Source organism: Oryzias latipes, chromosome 1 (genome assembly GCF_053564925.1).
Source record: "Oryzias latipes strain Hd-rR chromosome 1, Olatipes_Hd-rR_3.1".
Lineage (NCBI taxonomy): Eukaryota > Metazoa > Chordata > Actinopteri > Beloniformes > Adrianichthyidae > Oryzias > Oryzias latipes.
Window position 1 is genome coordinate 8,356,631 of NC_136237.1, and position 23,296 is coordinate 8,379,926.

The 23,296-nt window shown below is 42.1% G+C and overlaps 2 protein-coding genes and 1 long non-coding RNA gene across 6 annotated transcripts; 1 reads left to right on the forward strand and 2 right to left on the reverse strand.

The window, feature by feature from the left end:
• Positions 1–1,316: 1,316 nt before the first annotated feature.
• LOC101159246 (centrosomal protein of 95 kDa) lies at positions 1,317–15,818 on the reverse strand. 4 transcript variants are annotated; one of them, XM_078929442.1, is made up of 22 exons: positions 15,547–15,818; positions 14,847–14,975; positions 12,940–13,047; positions 12,703–12,813; positions 11,653–11,770; positions 11,014–11,129; positions 10,410–10,588; positions 10,290–10,346; positions 8,813–8,879; positions 8,584–8,648; positions 7,961–8,115; positions 6,842–6,971; positions 6,653–6,746; positions 6,374–6,570; positions 5,916–6,011; positions 4,217–4,367; positions 3,958–4,127; positions 3,804–3,878; positions 3,579–3,731; positions 3,350–3,496; positions 3,202–3,273; positions 1,317–2,091 (listed from the first exon to the last, which is right to left on the reverse strand). In XM_078929442.1, exons 1-22 carry the CDS (start codon positions 15,569–15,571, stop codon positions 1,915–1,917), a joined length of 2,592 nt encoding a protein of 863 aa, XP_078785568.1. In that variant the 5' UTR covers positions 15,572–15,818; the 3' UTR covers positions 1,317–1,914. The 4 variants fall into 4 exon arrangements, with proteins under 4 accessions (XP_078785568.1, XP_078785544.1, XP_011478202.2 ...); XM_078929418.1 differs by having other exon boundaries at positions 10,290–10,319; positions 10,353–10,588; XM_011479900.4 differs by having other exon boundaries at positions 10,290–10,588.
• LOC144982049 (uncharacterized) lies at positions 14,913–22,697 on the forward strand. Its single transcript, XR_013647290.1, has 3 exons — positions 14,913–15,049; positions 22,409–22,491; positions 22,559–22,697. It is a non-coding gene; the product is annotated as an uncharacterized LOC144982049 (long non-coding RNA).
• Positions 18,366–21,519, reverse strand: klf1 (Kruppel like factor 1 (erythroid)). Its single transcript, XM_004066207.5, has 3 exons — positions 21,236–21,519; positions 19,601–20,438; positions 18,366–19,508 (listed from the first exon to the last, which is right to left on the reverse strand). The coding sequence occupies exons 1-3, from the start codon at positions 21,308–21,310 to the stop codon at positions 19,333–19,335; spliced, it is 1,089 nt and encodes a 362-aa protein (XP_004066255.3). The 5' UTR covers positions 21,311–21,519; the 3' UTR covers positions 18,366–19,332.
• Positions 22,698–23,296: the final 599 nt, after the last annotated feature.

Genomic DNA, 23,296 nt, shown 5'->3' on the forward strand with positions numbered 1-23,296 from the left:
TAAAAGACTGGGAGTGTTTTCACTACACATTGCTTTGGGTGGCAGTTAATACTTTTCCCCACTAGATGGTGCCATTTCCCCGTTTGTCTTCCAACCTCGTCCACCAGGGGGCGCCCTTCCCGTGTCTTCCACGTGCACCTTCCTTGAACAAACACTAGATGGCGCTTTGGGACTGGGAGTTCATACTTTGCCCATCAAATGTTGCAATTTTTTTTGTCCACCCGTGCTGAATGAATGCTAGATGGCGTTTTTTTTTATTCAATAGGTCATCATTTCCCTGTTTCTTCTGTCACCTTTACTGGTCGAACTCTGAGTGGAGTTGTTTTGTTGTTTCCCATCTATCTTCTAAACAGAGTCTGTTTATCCCGCTCTCCGTCTGAGCTTGGGGGTCTGGGAGGCTCTGCTGGATTCTCTGTCATTGTCTTTTTAGCCCTTGTGCTATCCTATGGGGTCAAGATGACCATTGACGTGTTCTCCCTACCATGACAAAGGTGGAGAGGATTTCATGTAATCCATAGACACCAGTGAAGATCACAAATCATTGAAGAAAAAAGGTTCAGTCTAATGGGTCTAGATGACCCAACTCCCAATGTCAAGGTGCCTAGGATAGCACAAGGGTTAAGAGCCCTAGCTAAGCTCCAGGGGTCTGAGATCTGCCATGTGTCTCTACCGGGTCTTGCCCTGCTCTCTCACACGCTAACATCATGGAGTCTGGCCAACGTGGGGCTCCGCTGACCCTGTAATACAGCACCGGGACCCTGTCACCAGCCTCAGCAGTGGATGGCGGTCTCAGTGTCCTGTCCACCTTTGCATATGCGGGATATTCCTTTAAAAAAAACAGTAACTGCATAGAAAACAGAAAACATTTCAGCCAATATCCCCCTCTCCCTTTTTTGGGGGGGACCATTTTGTGACATGAAAAAGCTGATGGACCCACTGACATACTTTTATAGAACCAATGGAAGATTTGTGTTATTAAAGGATAACAGTACTTTTGATATCCTGACCTTTTCTGAATGTTCTATTTATGCCAGTTACTGAAAGAGCCTTTATTGAGAAGTGTCTAATCTTTTTTCTTCACTTAAACCTGCAAACAAACAGAAGCACATTTGATGCTGGAGGACGTCACATGGTTATGAGTCAGAGGAGGGTTTAATAATGTGGAGACACAGTTTGGAACTCGGATGTTGAATTTCTACAGACGTGTTTCTCTTTTCTGCAGTCTCACCATCCCGGCTGGTTTTGTAAAACGCTGCCTCTCTGTACATTTCAAAGTGTAGCATCAATGTTGTAAATCATCCAGTACAGAAACCATGCCAGGACAGATCCCACCTGTTTATTGGGTTGTGACAGGGCACACAGTGTCAGGAAGATAGTGTTAGCCGTTAAACTCTTGGTCAAAACCATTTTAAGGATTTGTCTGGAATAAAAAAAACAAAAAAACAATCACAGATGAGCAGGAATGAAGACAGAATGATTATCGTAGCCTTTGATAAAATTCAAGTTAAAAATAAAGTTAAATAAATAATTCATTTCCTTGGTTAAAAGGTTAAGTCTCGTCAGTGTGACATTTCATACTTTTACTTTGCTAAATCAGCACTTTTTGAGTCCCTCTTTGGCAAACGATTACAACAACAACAGTAAAAAAGTGCACAAAGACAGCACAGTGAGATTAGAACACACTCGTTTTACAGGTTCCTGAACCCGGGGAGGCTGGGAGTTTGTTCTGAGGTGATTTAGGAGCTGAGGTAAGGAGAACAGTTCACTAACAGCTACATTATTGTTTTTTTCCAGTCTGTTCTGAACCTACACACATCCTGATCATTAATCCAGTCTCTGGAGACCGAGCATCGGGTTCTGGTACTTTTTTCTTGGCCTGAACTGCTGCTTTCCGTTTGGACAAAACGCGTCCCGTCAGTGCAAATAGCTAGTGTTGTGCTGAAAGGAGGCCATGTGGACTCTGTTGCGCAGCCTCTGGACCTCCAGGTCCTGGACCCAGTCATCGTTGTCGTTCTGGATGATGATCTTCTGCAGTTCGCCGATCTCACGCTCCATACGAGAGCGCAACTCTCTCTTCATCTTTAGCAGAGCCTGGGGTACAAAAACAACAACGGAAAGGCTTCATTTGTAGAACCTTTAAACTAGTTTTGATAAACTACTTTGTAAATTTAATATCTTTACTGTGAAGCAGTGGGCCCAAACACCGGTCCACAGACAGAGAAGAAAAATGCATAGACCCACTAAGTTCATTTATTTCTATTTTCTGATACTGAAGGACGTTTTATTTTGGAAAACGACATGGTTCTGTTCACCACATCCGTCTGTCTTGACGCGTTACGTAACTTTAAGCAGCTGCTCAGACCGCTGTTAGTAGCATAAAGCTAAAAAGCTAATAAAACCCAAACAATCAAACGTATTTGGAAAGTTTCTGAGGGGAGAAAAAACTGAAGAGTCTTCGACATCAGAGTATTGCTTTGACGGGGGGGGGGGGGGGTTGATCACTGCGGTGATGAACCAGCAGGGGGCGCAGTGTAGCAGTTAACCGCACGCAAAGATAAATGTGTTTAATGTGTTTATTATAGTTCCAATCACGCACCATATGCAGAACTTTAAAAGAATTAACATTTTAGAAAAATTAACATTTAGAAAAAATACCAGCTTTATGATGGTTGTGTCATTTTACTGGGCTTTACTTTTCCGTCACGCATTAAAAGTACAACGCAGCTAAAATTGGTTCCTGTAGACGTGTGAAAAGGACATGAATTTTCCTACAGAGGGGGTTCTGTTGAGAAACTTTAGCACAGAAAATGTTCCGGTGCTAAAATAATTCACCGTGAATCAGGATTTATGTAAAAACAAAACATAATTCTCAAAAAAAACCCTGTAATTTTGATTTTATTGAATCATTTACAAATCAGAAAGGACTGTTTTTACGATTTTTCTTTTTGGCCTAATTTTTGTTTGAAAAATGTTTTTTTTTTTTTTTTTTCCAGAAACCAGAGGCTTAAAAACATTAAATGCAAACTTCGGCCCCATTTGGACCGCTACGTTAAAGCGGTCCGTGGCCTGCAAAAGCTTGGGGACCACTGGTGCACAGGATTATTCAAGACAGAACATGAAAATAAAATAACGTTAATATTTGATTGAAAAACAAAAGGTGCAGCTTAAAAAATAAATGTCAGTTGTTTTCATTTGATTTACCTTCTCTTGAGCCTTTTTCCTAACCTGGACGTCTTCTCGCTCCTGTGCAAGTTTTTCAGCCAGCAGTGAAAACTGACGGAGACAGATGGGAGTCGTTTTAATCGGGCAGCGGCTGGCATTTCCGGTGCTGAGGGAGGCCGCGCCTCACCTGGTCTTTGTAGTAGTTCTCCATGGACTCAATCTGGTCCTGGTGTCGCCTCTGGCGCTCCGCCCACTGCTCTCGGGCGTGCACCCTCTGGTCTCTGAGGCGTGCCTTCTGCAGCTCCAAACCCTCCTGAAATAGCTGCCGAAAAATCTGTGTATTCAAATAAACATAAACACTGTGAGCCCCAGCCTCACGAGTGGAGAGTCAGAGGCGGCGTCCGCGGCCTCCTCACCCTCTCCTCCTTAGTGCGAGCCCTCATCAGCCGGGCGCGGTGCTGGACGTGGAAGTCGTTGTGGTACTTTTTGCTGCGGGCTACCTGCTGCTTCTGCTCCCTCAGCCGGTTCTGGGCAGACCTCTGCTGCATGATGCGATCCTTAAAGTCTCCCTAGAGGACACAACGTGAGTTCTTGTGAGCGGTCACTAACAGCAGCAGCAGCATCTGCAGGCGGACCATTACCAGCCGTTTGCTGTGCTCCTGGTCTTTGCGGACGAGCTCCAGCAGCAGGTCGTGCTTCTTCTGAGCCTCCTCCAGCTGCGGGTCAAAACGGGACATTATGAAGCAGAGCATCAGCTGTGTGTGCGGCGCCTCCGTGTTACTGCGCTCTTCGTACCTGGCGGGAAACTTTACTGCGGCGGTGGCTGTTGGAAGATGAGGCGGCGCGGAGTCTGTCCGCCTGCTGCATCTGCTGCTCCCACATGCCAGCCAGGGCATGAGGAGAGACGTGGAGGTGAGGCAGCTCGTCCCGTAACAGAGGAAGAAGGTCGTTCTCTTTGATTTTCACTGGACAGAGTAAAAAAAAATAAATTGTTTAACGTGCTGCATGAAAACGAGAGTGTTGCTGCCGCCGAGCATCGACCACGTGAACGTACTCTGAGGAGCTTTCCTCCGGGGCTCCGGTCGTCTCGGTTTTCTCATCACAGACGTGTTCGCTTGCGTTCGGTGCTGAGCTTTGGTTCTGGGCGGCGACAGTCTGGCCTCTGCAGAGTCACAGCCGAGAATGGCCTCTCTGTATTCTCGCTCCTACACATGCGTTCGACACAGACATCCTCACTATCACAAGTTCACAGAACAGCCTTTTGAGCAGTCTGATGTGAATATTAGGATTTGACAAAAGGAAATATCACGTTACGGTCACCCAATTAAATCAAAAGCAATCAGTCCTGCAAATGCTTTAAAGAGTAACTTCAAACTGCATTTCACACTAGCAAGATTAAATGAAAACACCGCCTCAGTCCTTACTGGTTCTGAAAAACTCAGATCTACAATACAATAAAAACCGCCTAGAACAGGGGTGGGCAAACATTTGCACTCGTGGGCCACAAGGGATTCAAAAATTTGGCAGATGGGCCGGACCATGAGCAGATATGTGGTGTGGGTTGGAAATCCGCCTCATGGAAGGAAGAAATAATATGGAATTTGAACAGAAAAATGCTTTAACTTTAATTAAAAATGTGTGTATATATATTTAAAACACAGCATTTTGTCTGTTTTAATTTCAAAACGGTGACTTTAATTCTCATTTTAGAGGGAATTGCACCAATGGATCGATGGCCCTGAGGAAAAAACGTCAGCTTACATAAATGCTGCGTTCAAGTGCTGTTGGAATGATTGGAAAAATGCCTTTCCGACCCGGTAAACACACCTGAACGTCAGAAAAACAACAAATCTTCCAACACCACATGAATGCTGAATAATTTTCGGCACCTGAACAACATACAAGCGGGAAAAACAGTGATTAGGATCATCAGTATCATTTAGTGTACTTTGGCGGGCCAGATTAAATTGTTTAACGAGGCGCATGAGGCCCCTGGGTCGTATTTTGCCCACCCGTGGACTAGAATGAGGGGCCTAAAAATAACTTCATAGTTTCTAAATGCCACTTGGTGGCAGTCATATAGCACGCTGTGGAGGAGCAGCTCCTGGTTCTGGAAAGGTGCAGCACTGATTTCACTACCCCGTCCGTGACGGCTACCTGATCGGCCAAAATGCGTCTACTGCGGGGAATTCAATTGAAGTTACTTCACTGTTGCAATGTCAACGACAAGACGAAGTGATGTAATATCTGAGCATCCGGGGACCGACATCCAGCAAAAGGGAACAGCCAGTAGCTGTTCTTTAAACACATGCTTGGCTTTATTTTTAAATAAATTATCTCCTTTAGGATCTTTGTTTTGCTCTGAAACAAAGATGCCCTGCAACCAATCAGCATAGAGGATAATAAATCTGTTGAAATAAAGTCTGCCTGCAGACCAACAGTAAAGGTCAGCTGAGGGAAGGAGCCTTAAAAAGAAGAAGCTGCTGAACTCCTACAGGTTACTACCAACGCCTGTGGCCTCCATGACTTACATTAGAGGCAGAGACGCCATCAGAGAATACCAGAACACAATTAAGTTTGCCTGCGGTGCCGATCCGAACAGAACCAGGAGCTGAAAATGACCAGCGGCAGCTTCCATGTTCAGTCACCATATTTACAGAAAGTGTGTAATCCGGATGTTGGCAAGTTTGACCCCCCCAAAACAGCCGTGTGTGCTCTAACCTCACAGAACAGCAGACACTACTGTAACTCACAGCTTTCTGGGCTTTGAGACGAGCCTCCTGGAGCTCTGCTCGCTGGTTTGCTTCATATCTTCTCAGCTCGTCCTCGTAGGCTTTACTGTCCAGATACTGAAGGACGAGTGGGAGTGAAAGGACACAAAGCATGAAGCAGCAAAAACTGGGATGTTCCTCATTCAAAATATAAAAATCACCATCAAAAACAGACCAAAAAAAATGACAGAAAAGAATCCGCCTGAAATGACTGTGATCCTAAATTTGTTTTTTTTTAGTGGAATGTGACATGTAACAAGTGAAAAAAGCTTCAAAATAAGGTTTAACGGCTGATGACGATCAGAAAAATAGACGTTTCTCCTAAAAACGACTGCGTGTTGTGACAACTTCCACATTAAATATGTAATGGAACTTATGTAAATAAGTAACAGGTTCCTCCGTTGATCATTTGCTAAAGCAGAGAAACGTTAGACTAATACCTCACTAAACTGAGACGAGCGCCGTTTTCCTCTACTTGAGCGGTTTGGCGTCACTGCGTTCGTCCGACTGTCGTCCTCCAAGCTCAAGGCGTCTGCGATGGCGTCCTCCAACCGTCCTTGCAGGAAGCTCTGATCTCCAAGGGGAGAGGAGCAGGAGGAGGAGGGAGTGTGTGAGGGAGATTCTTCTCCATGTGCTCCTAAAAACAAAGAAAAGGACGTTTGTGAGGAGACCTTTCCAGCTTCTGTGTCTGCCATGTTTTCCTTCCAGTGCAGACGGACCAGAGTGTGGTCTGTGGGTCCGCCGTGGCTCCTGCTGGTCCTCCTCTCGGACCTCACCGGACTCCCCACTTTCACCTAAAACCCGCTTAAGCATCTGCAGGGGGAAGATAACACTCAAGAACTGTGCTGAGGCTGTATAAAGAAACTCCGTAAAGAGGAAAGAATTCATGCAAACAAAAGCAGACAAACTTCATCGAGTTCCTCCAGCCGATGGGAGAGTTTCTCAGAAATGTGGTGCAGCTCTTGCTCTGCTTGCTTGTTCCTCTGTCGGCGGGAGGACAGAGGCTCGTCTAAACCGTCCCGAGTCCTCCTGGAGTTTCTAAAAGAGATCAAAGATCGAATACAGATCATTAGTGGCCAATAGGGTCAGTAACTGATATACGGAGACGTTATTCAGTTGCATTAAAAGTGAACATATACAAACATTAACAATATAAACAAAAACTTTGTTTATATTTTAATATTTTATATTTATATATACAGAGTAGCATCTTTTTTGTTAAATAAACCGCTCCCTGTAAGCTTTCATAGTAATTAAAATAAAACTTCAACATAAACTAAATAATTTATCATTGTTAAAGTTAAAACAAAAACTTCCTTTTGCACTGCAGCAAGTGTTTTAGGGTCAAATAAAATTGTAAATAGATATAAAAAAAAATCCTTAAAGTAAATAAAGCAAAGTTTAAAACAGTTTGAGGAACATGTGACTGTTAAATCATCAGAGGTGCTAGTTTTCCTGTTCACTATGCAACCGAGACAAAATGTCAAGAAAATTAATGAATACATGTTTTTCTGCTTCTTATTGCCTTAGGGGAGTAAAATGTTTTCATAATCTGTTTTCTACCTTTTAGTTGAGCAGGCAGTTTAAGGGGTTAAGCAGCAGAGACTACCAAGTTGCTCTGCGTCTTAAAAAAGCAGCTTTCTTGCAAAAACTGCACCGAAGATGCTCTTCCTCCAAACTGCTGAGGACGGAGCACAAAGAAGCTTTCCTGCATGTTTGCAAGTCCCGTGAAGCTCAGGAGGGAGGGCCGCTCGCGGAACCGCAGAGCAGGGAGGAGGATCATTCATTTAAGAGCGACGGCCCTCCCTGCTGTTAGTGTGACATGCAGAGGACTGAACGCGTTCAGATCCCGCAGCACGGCGGCACCTGAGCCAAAATAACCACCTCAATATCGCCCTGTCAGATTAAAAAAACGCCGATCCGGACACACAACGAGATAACAAATACCAGCCCGATTACTGGCCTGGCCAATCGGTTGATTCCTACAAGTATTGAGACTTTAAATTCAAGCGGGGCTTTTTCTGCACCTGTGACTCTTCTCCCTGAGCCTGCAGCTGGGATCTCCTTCTTCATCAGTGTCTGGAGGAGACGGGGTGGCGGCTGTCATCTCATCCTGCAGGGTGAGGAAGAGCACATCTGGCTGTGTCCGAAAAAGCACCTTTCTCTGGCCTCCATTAGCTGGCTGGGGTTTGGAAGAAAACAGTTTTTGTTAAAGTGAGTTCTGTGGGCCAGAGGAGATGCACAGACCTAAACCTGACCTTCGTCATGCCACGCCACTGACTGGAGGATCACGTTTGTCCATCATTTCAACCAAAAGTTATTTGGAAGGAAGCAACACTGGATATCTTCATCCAATCAGTGATGTCCCATAGCACCTACCTTTTCCGATTTCCCATTGTGTTTTGTTGTTCAAACATTTCCTTTTGCTTTCCGAAGCGTTTTTTTTTACACTTTTTTTTAATGTGTGTTGTTCTTTTTTAATGGCCGATCTTTAAAATGTTGTTGCGTTGAGTGACATGCACTTCAGGGCCACCGTACATGCCGTCTTAGAGGACTGACAGAAAACCTGAACAACAGCATTCCACACGCTCCACACGCACCAACGACCTGCCGTCGGGCTAGAAAAAGCTGCGCCCTGCCGCCGACATACCTGCAGGGTTTGCTGCTCTGCTGCTCGGCTTCTGTGCTGGCCGGAGGAAGACTGCTCACTGGCAGCTGGAAATGAACATCACAAGGAGGCCAAGATGTTGATGATGAATGACAAAAACAACATTGAGCTTCTCCTATGAACTAGTTTCCATTAGTGCTAGCTTCTTTAAGCCTGTGATGTTGTAGCTCACCTGAATTTAAAAGGTTAACCTGTGGACATCCTGACTCACCTGGAGAGAGACAGACAGCAGGAGAATGTGCTCCGTTGGTGAGCGGCGCTGGAACCACCTTAGAGGTCTGGAGACAGACAGGGGAAGAAAGCTACTCACTGCCACTTAGCCATCAAGGCTAGAACAAATAAAAGTACAATCACTGATAATACAGCCAGATGAGAGGCACGCCTTTGAATAATAACAGCCAGATCACTGGCTAAGAGTTTCCACAGAGGCTGCAATAGCTCCATAAAAATGTCCTCTTTATCCCTCTACAGTGCACTCATTCTTTCCATTAATAGGATTTTGAAATTTTTTTTATACCACTGGGTTACAGCGGGGTTTTTCCTTAAACCCAGTCAAATGCTAATAAAAAAGTTAACTTAGTAACTTTATTCTTATCTAGCAGTTTCTTTACTGGTGGAAACAGGAGCAGGAACTGACCAGAATCTTCTCAAAGTTTGTGTTTCAGAATGGATCTTTAAAGGGTGTATGCCATGCAAAATCTCATTTTTGAGCTTTTAGGTGTATCATAATGTTAATTCCTCACAAAAAACAACAGCCTCAAAAGCAGTATTTTGATCCATTCACACATTTCTATTCCTCTAAAACCTGCACTCTGAGCAGCAGCCCCTCCCAATCCACAAAAATGAGAGGGTTCTCACATTGTGACATCACAAGCAGCCAGCCCCGCCCCTCGGCTAGCACGCACACACGCACGTTGTTTGTTTTCGTGGGCGAGACGCTGATACACTGCCGGGGCCGCCTCTAGTTTGATGTCATGAAATCGGGCGGCACCCACATGGAGGGAAAGGCGGAGCCTCAGAGAGAGCTCAGGAAACGAACTAATATTTAATAAAAGTCTGTTCTTTAGTGTTCCAAAGGTAATATATATCCCATAAGGGTCAAGAATAGCATGGTATAGACCCATTAAATCAATTTTTTGGAGGTCACATTCAAGCTCTAAATATTTGCCAGCTTTGTAGCAGAGCTGTGGTTAAATTTGACTCACAATGAAAACAAGTGTCCTGTCATAATACAGTAAAGACACAATAAAGGAACGAGTTAAAACCATTTGGTGTAAAACAACCATCCTTTAGTTTGGGAATAGAAAAGAGCTCAGGTTTGGTTGTTCTTCACTCATAATTCCAGCCAAATACTTCTTGAAAGTAGAATCAAATCTGCTGGTTTTTAATGCCTACAGAGCTTTATGAAAGACTTCATGAAGACTCATCTCTGTAGCTCATCCAAAAGAAACTCTTGTGTAAGCAAAGCACTTCCCAGCACAGCGATGATGAGTCAGCAAGATGCTTCAAGACTGAAAGAAAGTCACATGATACCACCAACAATAGAAGTCGTCCAATGGAAGCAGTGGCTCTCTTTGGGACTTTTAATTGGAAATGAATCACAAATGTAGTCAGCAGATGTTCAAACATGGATGTGAAAAGTGTCACATTCAGTGAGGTTTACTCCTCATGGCGTGTTGTGTGGGTACCTGAGTTTGGGCGGCAGCAGTACTGTCCTCCTCCTGCTGCTGCTGCTGCTGCTGCTCCTGCTGCTGCTGCTGCTGCTCCTGCTGCTGCTGCTGCTGCTGCTGCTGCTGCTGCTGCTGCTGCTGCTGCTGCTGCTGCTGGCTGATGCCGGCAGCTGCAGGCGGGTGACTCTGCGACCGGGAGCTGGAACCACGAGTGTGCGGCGTGTCGCTCAGGATTGGTGGCTGCAGAGCAACAGCTGAGGGCAGTTCAGACTCTGGATGTTGCTGAGTGTCTCCCGGCGCTGAAGGAGAAACGGTGCCTGAGGTTTGACGGAGAAAAATGCATCAGTAACTGCCTACTCACTTCCATTCAGATCCACAAAATCACAGATGAATTTAATCTAATGTTCAACATTGATGGATTATTTACCCTCCTTCTAAAGATAACTTTGGCTGCTTAAAGGTATTTTCAGAAATACTGAAAATAAGAATAAAACTTGTAATTCCATGTATTGGTACCGTCTTATGTAAAGGAAGAATTTAATATTTCAAAGCCTTGTAAACGTAACCACGCAGTGACATAATAAGCCCTCAAAGGTTTGCAAAGCCGGACATAATTCTCCCTCAGCTGCAGCTCTAACCAAAGTTTCAGATTAGAGAACTGACTACGAGCACAGAAGGAGAACAAAAACTCCAAAGGGGCCCACCGTGGCGGCGCACAATGACAACAGCATTTAGTTTTTACCTTGTTTGCCAGTAAAGGTGCGCGCCGAGACTCCCAGCCCCATGAGCTCACTGGCTGATTCCACTTCGTCAGCAGACCAGGAATGGAGGGATGGTTTACTGGACTGAACAGCAGATCTAAACACAAGAGAACGATGTGACCCACCGTGGACTGCTGCATTTGTTCCCAGATTAAACGAATAACTAATAAATAAATAAATAAATAAATAACAGTGAAGCTGAATCCTAAACTGGTCAAATCAGATTCTAGAATGTTCCAAATAAACTGCATTAACCTTTAAAGTGGACTCTGCTGCCAAATCATTACTCCGTTCAATAGGAGTGTAAATATATGAGCACTTCAGCCGAGTGATATGATGGAAGACATACAGCAGTTCTGCAATTACTATTCTGTTTCCCCTCTCATAACGGAGGGTTTTTGCGGCTGAAATGAAGATACATTTACGGGGGAGAGTCCATTATTGATCTGTAAAGGAGTGGGAGATTTTAAGGTTACAAATTTAAAGGTTGGGCAAAGTTAACATCTTATCCTGTTGACTTTACTAAATTTGGTGTAAAACAAAGTAGAGCTGGCGCCGACAATCCTTCACAAATGAAAGCATAAATGTTTTGTTTCCTGTTCTTTTGTGGTGGGACTCACTCTACACTGGACGACCGGGACACTCCCTCCGGCTGCGTCTCCTTCTCTGCGGCACAAGGACTCCCCCGTTCTGTGTTTGCACTGTGCTCGTCCTCCTCGAGAACGTCCTTCAGTTCGTCTGAGCATAACAGCAAAACAAGGAAAAATAGAAATCAGAACCAGATCAACTGAAAAGCAAACCGTTTTTCTACCACCTTAGAAAGTAAAATCCTAATGGATCAGATAAATGTCTAAAGACCAGTTTGTCATCACAAAAAAGGGGCAGTGCGTTTACTGATTTATATGCTAAAAAAAAATAAATCAAAAATGTAAAACAAACATAAATTCATTTTGGCAGTAAAACACAAAACTGGAATTTCTATTTCCGGAGCTTTAGCTGGTCCCAATCACATCCAAATGGTTGGTACATTTGCTTATAAAATAAATAAAATAAAAAATAAAATTCTGAATGTGTATATGCCTTTGTGTGTATATCTTCACATGTATATGTTTATAGTCTGAAACAAATAAATGCTGAAAAAAGACACCATCAGTTTCTGACCAAAACCTTTTAATTTTTTTTAATTGAATTCAAACTACCAATGCAAAACACGCCTATTGTGAGTGCTACTGTAGGTAACGCCCCGTGGGTAACGCCCCGTGGGTAACGCCCCCGTGGGTAACACCCCGTAGGTAACGCGGAGGCGCTCGTTAGCTCTGCATTCGTGTTCAGATAATCAGGAAGATTCGGCATCAACGTCACATGGCGGCAAAGATTTCTCCACAACTTCTATTCACCAAAGTGAGGACGAGTTGTTCAGCTGTCAGAAAATACACCAAGAACTCCAGCGAGTCCCACAAAGTGTAGTTTTATTAATTGGGAGTTTTATAATGATGCATGCAATCCCAGTAAAAAAAAAAAAAAATCTTCTCCTACGAGCCTAATGAGTCAGTCTACTATTAGCTTCCTCTGGATAAGAACAAAATGCTGAGACGCCTGTACACCCATTCACTGATGGCATCAAAAATGAGGAGAAAAAGAAAGAAGAGAAGAAAACAATCTTTGCTTACCTGAATTCTGTGAGTCTGCATTGATCTCCTGATGGAGGTATTCCAACAGACCATCAAAGATTTCCAGGAGGTTCCGGATGGACTCTTTGTCTCCTCTGACAATATTTTCCCCTAAAATATATTCAATTCTCTTATGATACAGAAAATGAGCAATCTTATTGTAAAAGTAAAGTGGAAGACAAGAAAACCCCCCCATCTACTAATCAGAGTTTGTTGTAGCAAAGAGTTGTGTTGTACCTGTGATGTGTGAGAGACTGATCTGCAGATAATCCAGAGACAGAGAATCGATCACCGACTGGACATTATGGACGTCGTCCTCTTGGCTGCATGGAACTGCAATATAATCTAAGAGGAAAACAGATAAAACAAGAACTGCAGGAAAACTAAATATCCTACAGATGTAGTAAAATATGACCTCTCACAAAGATACAACAATGTCACGTATTTCAGACTGCAGACATGAGCTCACGCCTCAGAGCGACATGTCAGGTCTTGGGGAAACATTCCAGACATATTTAGACAAAATATCGCAGCTTCTTCACCCAACTGTAACTGAGCTGTTTGTATTTAAACGCACTTTAAAAAAAAAAGGGGAAGAAATTTTATGACTTTTTTTTCATGGAAATCCAAAGATATTTGCCCTTCAACCAACAATATGCTGCTGACCGATAACAGCCAAAGGAATTCAAGCAGCAATGTCTGAGGACATGTGCTTCGTCCCCCTGCAGCAGGAGGTCCACAGGTCCAACTACTGTCTCTACAGCAAGTGCTAATAAGCATCAGCTTTTATTACTAGAAATCTCATTTACCAACATTGTTTTGATTAAATAAACAGTTCACAAAAAAGAGTAGGATAAAATACATTTTGCATGTCTTAAAGTTATATAGTTTTTTGCATGCAGTTAGCAAAATGTCACAAACATGCTAAAAGGCAAAATGTAGTGAGGCTTACTGATCAACTGTAAAAGAAAACGATGGACCTCATGTTAAAAACATGCTGACTACAATTCGTTAGTGTTTCCTGACAGATTTAACTGCTTTTGTTCTTCCCTAGGGGTAGATGGCGTAGGCTCCAGCAGGCCGTAGGGAGTACCTAACATAAAGCTAATGTAGATCATGCGTATAATAACTAACATACGAGCTACTTCACAGTCTAGATCAGGGGTCTGCAACCCGAGGCTCTGGAGCCACATGAGGCTCTTTTACTCCCCACTGTAGCTGTCTGATTGAAGAAAAGTTAAAACATTTTAATGGAAAAACAAAACAAAAACAAGTTTTCTGACTATAAGGCCCATCAAGAGACACAAACAGTCATATGAGTCAACGGTTAGCAGTTGCAGCACAGTGTGTATCCCTCCCTGACTACAGTACCCACAATGCCATGAGAATCGCTCTTCAGATTATAAGGGGGACTGTCCACTTTAGGGAAAAAGAAAAGACGTTGAGTGGAACCTTTGGCCAAAAACATATTACAGTTAACGGAGTTGTGATTAGTTAGGTTTACAAATGTATGGCTGCTGACATTACACTACATTTGCTGCAGCATAATAATCTAATGTGGGACTGTGTTTGTTATTTTAAAAGGTCATGGAAAACTGTGTCAAACAGTAAAAAAAATATTTTTTATTCTGATGTTTCTGTTTTATTCGTGACAAAAAAAAATAACTCTGAAAGTGAGTATTCGCACTGAATTTTCAAAATACGTAGGGCTGGTGCTGAGCTTTTTTCTTGGCTGCACAGACCCGGAGGAAAGGTTGAAATTAGGATAACAGTTAGGGTTAAACCACTAAATGATTCTTGAGCGTGGCTGTGTCTGCAGTTCACTGCTCCCCCAGGGGATGGGTCAACTGCAGAGAACAAAAACGTGCGACCAACAACACGCTTCAAACACATGGAGGCAATGCAGCCATGTGCATTTCCATCATGCGCTTGGTCAGCCAAAAACAATATTTCATTTATATTGATCATAAAAATAGGGTGAAGTAAGACTTAGTGGTTTTTTGGGTTACGGTCAGCCAGAAATTGACCTCTTGAAGTGTTTAAGGTTGCAGACTCCTGGTCTGGATACATTTATAGCATTCAAGGAAAAACACAAACGCCACAGAAAAGTTCAGACTTTGAAGCGTTCAGCTTCTTCTTCTTACCTGGAACCTTCTCCCCGAGGATGTTCTCGTACAGAGACACAAAAACATCTGCATTACAGTCCGTCATGTCCCTCAGCCTCAGGCTCAGGTGACACTGGCGGAGTAGGTCGTTTGCCACATCAACCCAGTCTGTGGACGAAACGAAAGGCAGAGTCATCTTCAGAAAAGAGACCAAGAATGGACAGACGATAATGACAAAGGAGGTTATGCTGGGACTCGGGAAGCATGTTTGCTTAAGTTTTTCACACATTGATTCCAGCAGTTTGACGTTAGGTTAATTACATCGCAGCTTTGCTTTTTAGTTTCATTCTTCAACTGCTAACAGTTATTGTGGAAAAACATGCTAACTGTTCCAAATGATACATTCCATTATTTGGTTACTGTGATTAATTGAGAAACGTCCTAAACGAGTAATGTTAAACTTTACAAAACCTGCTAACTTTTTTTTGTCTTGGGTAAAGTCAAGAACAACTTTGCCATTTCACTGAAAAAGTGGTTAGCTGGTTGTGTTAACGCCATGAAACAGATTCACCAAACGAGAAAGGGTGAACTACATCTTTAAAATGTCAACTTCCTCGACCAAAGGCAGAACTGGTGTCAGGTTCAGCGACAACAGGAACGCCAAAACACATCCAGCTAACGCTAGCTAACACTTTTTAGCGTCAAGTCGTTAGCTTTCAACAGACGGAAGCGGACTCACTTGTGTCTCCATCCTGAGTTCCCATCAAACAAGTGACAGAAAGGGCTACAACGGGGCTTCAAAACAAACAATTATCGGAGAAACCGTGTATCCTGATCGGAGCCGGAGGGGTCGGCGTTGTTGTGAGTTTCAATCAGAGGAAGTTCCAAGTCCTCGTTCAAAACGGAGCTTTCATTTGATTGGATGTTAGTTATCTCGTTGTTTGCGGAAATCAAATCACACGAGCCTGCACTGCCATCTGCTGGTCACTATGGGCATAACACGCTTGGCGTGAGCAATGAGGGCGGTTTGAGGACTAAAAACTTTCATCGTTCTCAATTCCCTCTTCTTCATCAGTTTTTCACCCAGAGTTTAAAGTAATATGAATTGTTAATTTGTATTTTATGAAAATGACTGAATAAACAGCGACTGGATGGCTCACTTGGCTGGGTGTTGGTAGGACTGGTGAATGGGAAAACAGCTCAATTCCCAACCGGCACAATGAGCTTCATCCAGTGTGGGTTCTTAGGCAAGATCCTTCACACTATTGCCTAACTATGTAGCAACTAGGTGGGGGGGTGGGGGGCAAGTCTGGGTCTCCCGATGCCGCTCCCCAGCCCAGATAAAATCCAGGGTTTTGGGTCAGGAAGGGCATCCATGTGGCGACCCCTGAAGAGACATGTCGAAAGGTGTACAACAACACAGAATGATGTTGAACCTGAACACTTACAATACACAAACTGAAACGCCGGCTCATCACAAAAATTAGACTGAATTAAACTAAGCAAAGTGACTGCCATAGGAGTTAGATGTAGAATTATCTCATTTATCCCATTTATCTCAAAAAGAAAGAAAGAAACCAAAAAAAAAAAAAAAAAACACGTGTTGAAGTCTTGGGGGTTAGTTAGTTAAATGCAGAATTATGATTTTTCAAACAAAGATTTGCACCTATTCTGTGCATGCTTTTTTATGTGGACTGGTGACACTTAAAATCCTCCAGGTAGAGGGGTGGCGAGATTCAAGGTTCAAGAATTCAAACATTCTGTATTACACCACAGGGTGAAACAAAATATGTGACTCTACCAGAAAATACAAATGTGATTTAAAAATACTGAAATGAATTCAGCATGAATGCAATGGAGTATTCCACCAAAACAACAATATTAATATACGTTCCCCTCTTTCAAAAAAGCACGTTACCCACTAGAAAATCCAAGACTTTAAAATATATAAATACACAAATAATAGTATTCTCTAGGTACCCCGCAAGTTAAGAGACTGCATTTGATGGATGAACAGCCCATATCTTTGAGAATGGGGCAAAGAAGCATTAAACATTTTTGTAACAATTGCATCTATGGCAGCCACCTTTACAAATGGCCACCATGTCTGATTTTTCTTGTGGCTATGATGCTTCTCTGAAAATGGGGATTGGGCCATTTCTTTCCAATATTTAGTGCTACAACAACCGGATGTGACTTCGGGTTTGAAATACGGAAGCGTGAAAAGTTCTATTGAGAAGACCATCAAACACTCATTGTTATTAAATGCTATTTGATTTTCAGTTAATTATTATTATCATTGTTGCTGAAGTGCAGTCAATACAATATGTCTGAAATTTGAACCAGGCCTTGTCTCACGTCCTATCAAAGGGCTTCACGAATGATGGAGGATGATCTTCGTCATGACATCATCGGGATTATATTATATTATTAGGTTGTATCATCTGGAACAAACAGAGATATTCTCTTTGAGCATAAATCTCTATTCCTAGATTTTTTGCTTTCAAAATAATATAATTTTGGGTAATCAACCCTTCAACACAAAAGCACATTTACTTAATTCCTTAATAAATATAAAATCCCAATTTCTCCTGGAGAATAAACTAATTTTTTTGGTGCAAACCTTTCTGGAATATTTATGTCATTTCATTAGAGACCTAGTCTTCTTTAAATTTCAGTCTTTCTCTTCCACTGTTGGTAAAATCAGTTTTGCATCCTGTTCAAGGAGAAATAGTAGAGATATTTGAGCAATTTTTCAGGAAAATACTGTAACCTTTTCATTCATTATTGGAAACAATATCTATATGATTTTAACTTTTTTCCAATAAAGGTAAAATAAAAATTCCTATAAATTTTATTTGACCATGAAAAGACATTCCATATTGATCTTCTGTGTACATTTTATACTTTCATCTGAAACAGTTACTCATTTACTTTGGCTTTTTCCCCTTTTTTCCTCGATTCTTTTTTCTGAGTCAAACTCTTCTGTTATTTCTTCACTTTAAAATGTACTCTCCTTTTCTTTTCTTGTATTGTTTCTTGTATTGTAACATATATTGTTTGACTTTCACCAACATAGAAATATGCTGTTTACATTAATTAAGGTAATCCTACACCTCATGAGGTTTTACATTCATAAATGTACAATTTCTCAACGATAAGAATTTTTTCATTTCTGGTGGAGGTCAAACTATATGTTGAATCATTTAATTGAAAAAAAAAAATCTGTATAACATCTCAAAATTTGTTCCCAACATTAGATTATTTAAAATGTTTGATCTGCAAGGTTTTATAATACTTACTTTGTATACTCGTATGGTTTTATTTGTTAATTTCTACCCCTGGCCCTTTATCTCATTTATATTTCATACTATTGTTAATTATATGTTTATATTAATGTATATTAATGTATATTAATATTATGTACTGAACCTAATGTTTACAATGAAGTTTTTTTGGGGGAACAAATGATGAAGTAGCACGTTCTCAAAGGATGAAGAAGGAGACCGCCTTAAAAATGACCACCACCACCTGAATGAGTCCACTCTGCAAAAGGCATTTCCTGCATGATCTTTATTACAAAGAAAACAATACCTGACAGACTTGAAAGCTTTAAAAATGTAAAACCACGTACAATTATAAAGAACCTGCTGCTGATCGAAGGGGTTGTAAATATGCAAGAAGATAAATGATTCAAGCATAATCACAGCTTTAAAACGGCTTATGGAAAAAAAGAAAACAGGAATTTATTGGCTCAAGTTAAAATTAGCCGACGAATGAAATTAAGATTTAAATAAAAAGTTTATTTTAATAGACGTTCAAATTACAATCCGGTTGAGTCTCAAGAGTCGCAAAGATATCAGATCCTGTCGGCAGTGACGCGATGGGAGAGCCAATAATCCTTGCTTTTGTAAAACAGACACCTTTTCTACAGATCTTCTGTTAGTGTTGAGCTGCCCACAGTGTGTACAGTGATGGTCAAAGGAACTCTGATACTTCAGGAACCTACAAAAAAAAATTCCTGTCACGTTACGAGCTTCACTTCACATTTGCTGTTGGCCAATAAAGCGCACAGTCCTTGTGTTTTTCTTTGGGTGAGGCATGCAGGCTGAATGCCAACAGGGAGGTGGTTACACCTGTGCAGGTCCCCCAGGTGGGCACATGAGTGACACCAAATGAAAAACATGATCCTGCCGCCTCTTTTCAGTTATCTAGTGGAATGGGGGTTTGTTGAGCAGGAATGAACTGATTTCTGAAGGATTAGATATCAAACGTATCTTTTTGAACCCTTGTGCTATCTTAGATGACTTTGACGTGTTATTCCTACCGTGACAAAGGTGGATAAAGGTGGAAAGATTTCATGTAATCCATGGACACCAGTGAAGATCACAAATCATTGAAGAACAAAGGTTCAGTGCACTGTTTGGTGGGTCTAGATGACCCAACTCCCAATGTTAAAGTGGCTAGGATAGCACAAGGGTTAAAAGCTAGTGATGGTCCTGATCAGTCCTGTTGCATGGGAGCCTCAGGTGTGTCTCTTCATGTGCAGAGCCAGGTGGTCTGAGCGGGAGAAGGCCCTCTGACACAGCAGACACTCGTAGGGTTTTTGCCCTGTGTGTTTGCGGAAGTGACGCGTCAGTTCATCCGAGCGAGCAAACTTCCAGCTGCAGCCCTCCCAGGAACAGTGGTACGGCTTCTCCCCTGTGGAGCAGAAGGTGGAGCAAATGACAGCTTGGACTGAGAGGATCTTAGAAATCTTTCTGAAATCAGGGTTGCGTGCTTGCTGTGGTTACCTGTGTGTGTGCGGAGGTGAGCCTTCAGATGGGAGCTCTTGGTGTAGGTTTTGGTGCAGCCTGGGTAATCACAGCTGTGGATGGCAGGCCTCTTTTTCCCTGTGGATCGCCTGCCGCGCTTCCCCTCCATACCCCCGGGGGGCAGTGGAGGTCTGACGAGCAAAGGCTGCTGCTGATGGGGCAAATGAAGAGAGGCCTGGCTGTGGGCGTAGTCGCGGAAAAGGGCGGCGTTGGGATTAAAGTGGGCGGTGTAGCCATAGTGTTGAAGGTCGGGGTTCACAGCTTGTGGTGGGATGAATCTGTTGTCAGGGATGGTTACTATGGAGACGGGCTGCTGAGAATAGTATGAGTTGAAGTCCCATGATGTGACCTTGCTGAAGCTTTCTCTGCTGGGTCTCTGCAAACCTCCTCCTTGAGGAAAGTCAAATGGATTCACATTGTGCATCACAGGAAATGTGGTCTGTCCTGCTTGGTCCTCATAGCCATGCTGGTACAGCTCTGGATGGACAGTTGGGGGTCCAGAGGAGCTCAGGAGCTCGGCCCTGAGACCCTCGCTGTTCACCTGCAAGCTCTCCACCCCAGCCTGCTCCTTAAACGGGCTCATCTCTGCAAAGGCCATGTTCGCTTCGGCCTGTGTGAGCTGCAGAGAGTTCAGAGGGGGGTTGAGCTCAGGCGAAGAGGTGTTCCATTCAGACAGTAGGAACTCAATGTCCCAGGCTGCTTGGCTATCATCCTCGGCTAGCTCCTCTGTCATTTGCTGGCAGAGCTGAGCCTGACCAGAGCTGCCAGCTGAGCGTTTTGCTGAGTCCAGAGTTTGAGAGTCCTCCGACCTCCACACCTGGTCAAGAAAAGAGCTTATTTAAAGGAAACCACTGACAACAACAAAAATACAGGTTCACACAGATTCTCATCCAACTGTGTTTTCTCAATGAGTTGTTCTTATAAAAACAAGAACATGTCTTCAACACATAAACGAGTAGCAGCTTCTGAACAACTTCCTGCTGACTCATGGAGTCACTTTCAGATGACTATGTCCAACGTTTTCTTATGTTCCACACATGGAGAGCTCTATCAGATCTAATGATGTCAGGCACAGATAAGGAACATTGCAGCTTTAGTAAGAAACACATCATTATCAAAAAGAGTAATAACCTGTAAATTTTGTTTTTTAGTAAACAATTGTCATCCATTAAGGCTTTCCTTTGTAATGTTTTAAAAAGTGTGTTTCTTTTTTTCTGTCATTCTCTTTTGTTCTCTAACAATCTCCAGAACTCTCCAACCATAAAAAATGAGTGGATTAAAAACAAGTAAACATTAAAAAATGTAGTTGAAGTTTTAAAACGGGGAACTTTGCAAAGAACAAATGTTTGCAACTTAAAAAAGAATTTAGAAAGGCAGCAAAAACCTTCAGAAAACCTGGACCGTCCTCTCAGAAAACATGATTAAAGTATTAGGAGGACTTTAGCACCGTTGGTGGATCAAGTCAATTTAAACTTCAATTATAAATCTATTAAATTCCCAGCAGAATACAGCAGATGTGTCAGATCTGCTCCAGGTGATCAACAGGTTTAAACCTGCTTTCAAGGTTTTTCCCCATGATTGGCCCGAAACACCCAAAGTGACCGTGATGCTCACCTTCATCTCCTCTCGTGAGTAACTAAGGCTGGAGAAGGAGCTGAAGGACGGGAGCCCAGCCTGGGTCACAGCCATGAAGAACCTGGATGGAGCCGAAGGGGGATCCACAGTCCGTTTTTCTCCTTTTTACATCCCCAGGTTGCTGGTTGGACAGAAAGCTGCTGGTTCCTGGTCCCACTCTGGTCTGCTGGAAGCTCCAGGCCACAGAGTGCTGCTTCTTTCAGCTTGCTGCTATCTCTCCCACCTCTTTCTTGTCTATCGCTGTCAGCTGTTAGTCTGACTTCAAATCTCTCTTTTTCATGTAGGTTTTGACCGTTAGAAGAAGGAGGAGCATGAGCGTGAATACGTCTGTTGTGTCCTTTTTTTACACCTCCAAGGCTGGAGGTTCAGACTCTCTAAACTGTAATATCTCCACTCTCTGCCTTTCTGTTCAGAGAGATTCTTATACTTTATCTCAGGAAACTTTTGTTCACCTCACACTTACCACGAGGAATCACCGCCTCTACAAGACCCATACTGCAGATACGCTTTAATGAATATTTCCTTTTTATTGAGAATACTGGGTGGTAAACGTTGTATTCCTGCCCCCAGAAGCTGCTCGTTCACACCTGACTGTTGGTTGAGGGAAACGAATGGACTGCTGGTTTTATCAGCCAAAGCAAGGAATGTAATTGTAGTTTGAAAACACAATTACAGCTGTTTCCTCTTTAAAAACTCTATAAATGCAGCCGTAAATATTACACATCCCTTTTATTAAACAGAGATCGTACATTTAAATTACTTTTGCTGTGAACCTGAAGTTTGGTTTTTATCTTTATGCCAGAATTAAGGTCTCTAAAAGATAGGGGAAAAAACAGATGAAGTATTTTTACAGAAAAGGATAAATTCTTCCAGTGTTCATAAACAAGTTAAATAAATGTATTGCAGCTTTGAGGTAAGAAAAAAATCCTTCAAATATCTAAATAAAAATTCATGAAATATGGTATTTAAAAATAGTCTTGATGATCAAACATTTAATTATTTTAGTTTTTTGCTTAATAAAACTCAAAAGCCTTTGCAGTTTTAGTCTTCTCCACAGATACAAACCTTTTTTCAACATTTGATTGTAATTTAAAATAGAGATAATTTTCCTGCTGTTAATTTTTATTTATTTATTTATTTTTTGGCCTTAAGGGGTTGAAGCGAGTCATCCCGCTCCCGCTCACCACGCTTCTGGCGAGGATCAAGCATCTTCTGAGAAGACCTGTGTGTTTAGGGTGATTAAAGCCTGCCGGCTGATTATCTGCCCTCACCGCGTAAAGACTGACTGCTGTCTCCTCGCAGATAATGCAGCTCTGACTCCTGCTGATGCTTGACGACCTACTACCACTGATAAAGACCCCCAGCACCACCATGGAGACCACACAGCCCCCTGCAGCAGGAGGGAAGGAGCGAAATGGCCAGAGCATGTGGCCCTCCTGTGTGATTTCTACAATACATTTATGGACTTCATGCAGCCTGCATCAGAAACAACAACTGTCATGTTCTAAGCTTCGGTCTCTAATGAGCCCTAAGATGTTTGCTATTTAATTTATCACATTTCTTTCTGCAGAATTTATAACATAAATGAAAAAATGTCAAAGGAAATATGTTTTTTTCTGCAGAAAATAATGGAAATGACCATGTATTTTATCTTTGTGAAGAAAAAAAAGTTTAAAACATTTTTAACATTATGAAAACATTTTAATAAAATAAATATCATTTTATGTTCTTCTTTGATGGCAATAATCTGTTTCTGTGCTCTTCATGTTTGCACTTCAACAGGAAAAAAACGTTTAAAAGTGATTTGGTACAGAAAGTTGATAATTGTATTCTTAAGAAAAGTTTTTGAAAGTAAATCTTTTTATGTTGATTTATGGTGTTCATGCCTGCACTCTTATTTTTATGTTTAAATGTTTTACAGATGGTAAACCATCAATGTTTATTACGTTTTTTTTAAATATTTTATTTTATTTTTAATTGATTTTATAATTGTTTTTTTATATATTTTTTTCTCATTTCGTTTTTATGCAAATGGAACAT

Bases quoted from the DNA above. Each gene is read 5' to 3' on its own strand.
- LOC101159246 (XM_011479900.4), bottom strand. From the start codon at position 15,571: ATGGGAACTCAGGATGGAGACACAA. The intron at 6,571-6,652 runs GTCCGTCTGCAC...CTTTGTTTTTAG, and splicing joins GACCCACAGACCACACTCTG to GAGCACATGGAGAAGAATCT. The intron at 4,368-5,915 runs GTGAGTTACAGT...ACGCATGTGTAG, and splicing joins GTCTCAAAGCCCAGAAAGCT to GAGCGAGAATACAGAGAGGC.
- klf1 (XM_004066207.5), bottom strand. From the start codon at position 21,310: ATGGCTGTGACCCAGGCTGGGCTCCCGTCCTTCAGCTCCTTCTCCAGC. The intron at 20,439-21,235 runs GTGAGCATCACG...TTTCTTGACCAG, and splicing joins ACTCACGAGAGGAGATGAAG to GTGTGGAGGTCGGAGGACTC. The intron at 19,509-19,600 runs GTAACCACAGCA...TCTGCTCCACAG, and splicing joins TCACCTCCGCACACACACAG to GGGAGAAGCCGTACCACTGT.